The 6,002-nt window shown below is 40.1% G+C and overlaps 1 protein-coding gene and 1 long non-coding RNA gene across 4 annotated transcripts in view; one reads left to right on the forward strand and one right to left on the reverse strand.

Annotated features, from left to right (window-relative positions):
* Positions 1-6,002, reverse strand: part of LOC114008831 (uncharacterized) — a 38,465-nt gene that overhangs the window by 20,526 nt on the left and 11,937 nt on the right. The gene's annotated exons all lie outside the window — the stretch shown is intronic.
* Positions 1-6,002, forward strand: part of NEK3 (NIMA related kinase 3) — a 31,039-nt gene that overhangs the window by 19,832 nt on the left and 5,205 nt on the right. For 2 of the 3 annotated variants that reach the window (XM_027774092.1, XM_006154222.3), the window contains 2 exons: positions 238-287; positions 4,861-4,963. In XM_027774092.1, coding sequence (XP_027629893.1) covers positions 238-287; positions 4,861-4,963 — 153 coding nt within the window. The remainder of the gene's footprint in view (positions 1-237; positions 288-4,860; positions 4,964-6,002) is intronic. The other variant, XM_006154221.3, reaches the window with a different exon arrangement.

Genomic DNA, 6,002 nt, shown 5'->3' on the forward strand with positions numbered 1-6,002 from the left:
GTAGGGAACAGAGATGTCTTTTAACTTTCAGATTTTAACATTAGGAATATAGTAGCAGAAATAGCCTCTTTAAACAGCCGAGGTGTGTTACTAGGCAGTTAAAGCGTAATTATCTCTATTCGAGTTAATGTTTGGCTCTTTGACTTTAAAAACCTCATTTGCCTCTCAAACTTGATGTAATTCACATTAAGAACTTATTATGGTAAGCCTTTACGTGCTTTCTCTTTTCTTTTTAAGCAGACCCGAGCAGAATTAAGATAGCTTTGGGAAATGAAGCAAGCATATTGGTAAGTGTTTTAAAATGAACTGTATGAAACACTCATGTATGGGCTGTATCCTTAAGTCCTGTGAAGGATTTGGAAGACCATGACCTGGTCCCTCCAGATAAATGGTTTTTATCTTTTGGTGTGTGGAGTAATCAGTGGCTGTTGTCCTGTACAGCCAGCTGAGCCGCTTTGGATGACTGCATTTCTTTCTCCATTTTTTTTTGTTTGTTTGTTTGCTAGCTATAGGGTGCGTAAGCTTGCTGGAAAAAGACACACAGAGAGAAACAGAGAGGGGAAATAAGAAATCACCCTCCCAGTTGGGATGGCCACTCTACAATCCCTTCTCCTCCATTTTCCTCTCGATATTTTGGGCACACATGCACACATGCCTGGTATGGCATGTTTTTCTTTTTTAAAAAGGTTTTATCCATAGTGTTTGTATACTTGCTAGAGATAGTGAGAGGGAAAGTGAGAACTCACCACTGAGGAGGATGGCCACGCTGCAGTCCCTTCTCCATTCTTCTGCTGGGATTTTGGGCATGCACACACATGTGCCCAGTATAATTTTTAGGCCACCAGATCTGGGACTGGAACTGCAGTCAGCCATGTGGTAGTCCAGAACCTTAACCACCACACCACTTGCTGGCCCCACCCAGTGTGTTTTTCAAGCCACCGGGTGTAGGACTTGAACCACACAGTTTGCCACCTGGGACCGCCTTAACCACCAGGCTACTGACTGGCTCTCTTTTTACATTTTTAATTATAAAAGATGGTGTTTTTAATACAGGTGTGAAGAGAACTTTGTCCTGCTTTTAGTCTTGGAAATCGTACTTCAGTCTAGCTTTTTGTTTGTTTCTTATTGTGGTAAAATAATATATAACGTAATATTTGCTATTTAAATATTTTTAAGTGTATAATTCAGTGGCATTAATTGCATTCATATTGTGCAAATCATCACCACTATTTCTAAAACTTTTTATCACCTCACAGAGAAATTCTGTATCTATTAAGGAATAACTATTTCTACCATCCCAGCCCCTATTAGCCTCTTAAAATCTATTATTTGTCTCTATGAGTTTGACAATTCTAGATATTTCATTTAAGTAGACTCATAACATGTGTGAGAACGCCATTCCTTTATATAGCTAAATAACATTTAGATCACTATTTGCATCTTGACATTTTTCTGTTCAAAAATGTGTCAGCCTGGTATTCAAGGTCCTGTGCATCTTGTCCAGCATGAGGTGGCTGGGATGCTCTTTTATACTAAAGCTGCAGTCGAGTCACGAACAGTAACAGCAGGCCCGACTTTCAGTATTATCAAACTCTCCTTAGCAAATTGTGTACTAGTGATGGCTTTTTTCCTTCAATATTTCAATTAAATTTTGAATTCAAAAAGGGAAGCTGTTACACTGACAACAAATTCTCTATTCACTGAATATACTAGTAATTAAACCTGTACATTTTTGGAATGCACCTTAGGTTGTAAATAAAGAGCAACATTCCACTCTTCTGTTGTTATAAATGGGAAATATCCTATTCCTGTACTTTTTATTTTTTCCTGTTTATACCTCCTCCGCGGCCAGCTTTATTAGGCACAATGTACATGTAGTAAATAAAATTTGCCCATTTTCAGGGTATGCTTTGATAAATGTTGGTAATTGTAGTTATACAGCTGTATAACCACTACCACAATGAGCTATGGAAGTTCCATCTCTGGGTCAGCAGGTAGCATGGAGGTTAAGGTAGTAGATCCTACATGGCCGACTACATGGTTTGAGTCCCAGACTTAGTAGCTTGAGAATCATGCCAGGCAGGGGCCAGCAGGTGGCATGGTGATTAAGGGCACTGGACGCCCATATGGCTGACCATGGTTTGAGTCCTGGACCTGGTGGTTTGCTTTCTCACTTTCCCTCTCACTCTCTCGCTCTGTCTTTCTCTGGTCAAATTAAATAAATAAATAAAGTTAAATAAAATTTTAAAAGAAAAAAAAAAAGAATCACATCAGATTCATGTGCATGCATACTCAAATCCTGAGAGGAGATTGGAGGAGAAGGGATTGTGGTGTGACCATTCCCCTGGGGGTTGATTTCTTACTTTGTCTCTCTGTCTCTCTCTGGTGAGCATACGCACCTTATAGCAAAAAAACAAACAAACCCCCCTGCAAACTAAATAAATAATAAAAAGGGGTTTCATCCTCTTAAAAAGTTTTCTTGTGCCCCTTTAGCAGATGATTCAGAACCCTGTCCCAGGCAGCCTCCACTTTAACTCTAATACCACCTATAGCAGACATGTCAGTATATGTTTGCAAAATGAAAAGGGTACAATGTGTAAATATTTTATGAAAAAGGCAAAAAAGGGGGCTAGCAGATAGTGTAGTGGCTACGTCACTGGACTCCTGTGTAATTGACCGCAGTTCGAGTCCCAGACTCCGTGGCTTAAACTCACACCGGGCACGTGTGCGTGCATGCTCAAGATCCCAAGAGGAGAAAGGAGGAAAAGGGATTGCAGCGTGGCCATCCCCCCAGGGGGGGATTTCTCACTTTCTGTCTCTCTTTATTTTTCTGGGGAGTGCATGCGCCCTATAGCAAAAACTTCTCATAAAGAAAAAAAAAGGCAAAAAAGTAAGTCAGGTGACAGAAAACTTGAGGTAGGAAGAGAGTGGTGGCCAGGCTAGCAAGTTGCCATGGGAACAAAGGCAGAGCTGAATGGTGCCCAGAGCAGCTGGAGCTCTTTAGGAGCAGAGAACAGTGATCCTCCATGGGAAGGGATCAGAACCTCCTGGGGGGCTTTTAACAATTCCTCACCACTGTTCTCCAGGATTCTGATGTCTTTGTGGGTGGGGAGGGCTTTAAATCACTGCTATAGTGAGCCACCACTTTTAAGTAATTTTTTTTTGTGCCCCTAAGATGTATGGGAAGAGAAGTTTGAGAACCACTACATAGAAATAAGAAAACTCAACATGCCAGCCTAGGCCAACTGTTTATTCATCCTACAAACAATTGAAAACCCATGTGCCTGGGACTGTCTAGACACTAGATAGTATTTCTTTTCAAAATAAATACAGCTTTAGTAAAGAAGAGTTAGTGTATTACTCTATTTCATGTAAGCAGGGTCTTTAGATAATGTGGAAGAATAGTGAATTAAGTGGGAATGTCTTAACTGTATAGAGGACTTCCAGATGTTTGTGGGAAAATGGAATTAAAGTATAAATTGATTCTGGTACAAAGAACTTTTGAAATCCATGCATATTTTTTCATTATGTGCATTTTCCATAAACTGTTTGAAGACCCCATTTATTTATTTAATTTTATTTATTCATTTATTCATTATTTTAATTTGACCAGAGAAGAGAGAGAGGGAAAGTGAGAAGTAACCCACCAGGTCCAGGACTCAAACCGTGGTTAGCCATGTGGGAGTGTCCAGCGCCTTAACCACCACACCACCTGCTGGTCCCTGAAGACCCCTTTTATAAAATATCTCATTTTGATATTACAGCATTGGCTTAGTCTGTTATGGAATTGCTAACAGAAATACCTGAGACTGGGTGAATTTAAGAGTAGTTTATTGACTCAGTTCCAGTGACTGGAACATGACTAGCAGAAGTAGAGGAGGGCGGGTGTGTGCCGAGAGAGAGCGGGAACATGACCAGTAGACGCAGGGAGGATGGCAGGCACATGCAGAGAGAAAGAGAAGGTACAGGCAGCTTTCTCTTTCATGACAACCTCTCTTGTGAGAGCTCACTGGGTCTCTTGCAACGTCATTCATCTGCTCTTGAGAGCGCTGCCTCCATAATCCAGTCACCACCTGCTAGACCTCACTGGACTCCACGACCCAGTCCCTACTCACTAGGCTTCACCTCTCAAGTCTATCACACCAGGGACCAAATTCAAAACATGAATTTTGGACGGACAGACCATTATCTAAACCATAACAAGCATGAAAAACTCAATACAACAAACCATAGTGACTTTTTTTTTTTTTGGAGAGGTTTTCGCTATAGGGCGCGTGCACTCGCCAGACAGACAGAGAGAGACATAGAGACTGAAAGCGAGAAATCACCCCCCAGGGGGTTGGTCACGTCACAATCCCTTCTCCTCCATTCTTCTCTCGGGATCTTGGGCACGCACGCACACGCGCCCAGTGTGAGTTTTTTAAGCCACCGGGTCCGGGACGAGAACCTCAGTCGACTACTTGGGAGTCCAGCGACATAGCCATTACGCTAACTGCTGGTTCCCATAATGAAATTTTCATTACTCTTTTCTCAGTAAAAACCTGTCAAATATCTCTGTCATGTTTATATATCTTCTTCATATTTGCGATAATAGATATTAACAACTGTTGTTGTAATGACTATTAACATACTTACCCGTATATGTAGGTATGTTATAGCTTAACATATTTGTGTGTATATGGTTATTAATATTTATATGCAACATGTGGCTATTGATGTATTATACCTTGTACTTGGGGTTCTGTAACTATTCATGTATTACAATTCATTGATTTTTGTTTAAAATATCTGACTTTGCATATTTCCTCTTTTGTAGCAATTCAAACAGTATTTAATCTGTATTTTTAATTTCTTTTAAAGCAAGAAGATGAACAAGGTGTAAAGTGTAGCCATACTGATTTAGAAAGCATTACTAAAAATTCGGTTGGAAGTTCATTGAGGAGAGTAAACAAAGAAGAAATAGGTAAGTTATTCCAATTCGTTGTTTTTTGTTTTTGCTTTTTTTTTTAGTTTTTGTTGTAGGGTATGTGCACTCACATATGTGCGCTCACAGTGGGCAGGGGAGGAAATCACCCTCGAAGGGGGAATTGCCATGCAGGATTCCTTCTCCTCCTGTCTCCTCTCAGGATTTTGTGCATGTATGCACACGCACCTGGTGTGATTTTCCAGCTTCCGGGTTCAGGACTCAAGACTACAAAGTCAACCATGTGAAATCTTTAACCTCCTTGCTACCTGCTGGCCCCCATGTTACTCAAATTCTAATCATTGCTTATGTAGGGAACTGGGGAATATAAAGAAAATAGCAATTTTCACATAGGTCTCAGGTATTAAAAGCAAGTGTATAGCCAGAAATTTATAAATTTATTCAGTTATTTATATAATATTACAGGAATAATTTACTCACAAAAATAGAGGTTAGTATTTATCAATAAGAGCCAATAGGGACAGTAGTGTTCCTTATGCTTATGCTATGTACTACATAAAGCAAAGCATACGTTTGTTTAAGTCCTCTTGGGGCTTCATTCTTGTACATTGTGTAATATTGATATGTGACTGTCTATGTTGTATGTTGTTGTTATTTATGTTTTTAGAATTTTTGCCTTAGGGTGCATGTGCTTGGTGGAAAGAGGGAGAGACAGAGCCAGTGAGGGGGAAAGCTAGAAATCACCCACCAGAGACATGGCAGTGCTGCAGTCCCTTCTCCTCCAGTCTCATCTTGGGCATGCATGCATGTACATGCGCCCAAGGTGAGTTTGAAGCGATGGGGTCCCAGCACTTAAACTATGTGTGAGTACAGCAACGTAACTGCTATGCCATCTGCTGGCCCCTGTATTTTTTAAATTTGATTACTTTAATGATTATTTTGCCCTTTCCTTTTGGATTTTAAAAAAATTGTTTTGCTATTAGGCTTGAAAGAACATTGTTGCTAGTTGTTCTAAGTTTTTTTTTTTTTTTTTTTTTTTTTTTTTTTTAGAGAGAGGGATTTTTACTATGGGGGGTCG

The sequence above is a fragment of the Tupaia chinensis genome, unplaced genomic scaffold (assembly GCF_000334495.1).
Source record: "Tupaia chinensis unplaced genomic scaffold, TupChi_1.0 Scaffold000402_1, whole genome shotgun sequence".
NCBI lineage: Eukaryota > Metazoa > Chordata > Mammalia > Scandentia > Tupaiidae > Tupaia > Tupaia belangeri.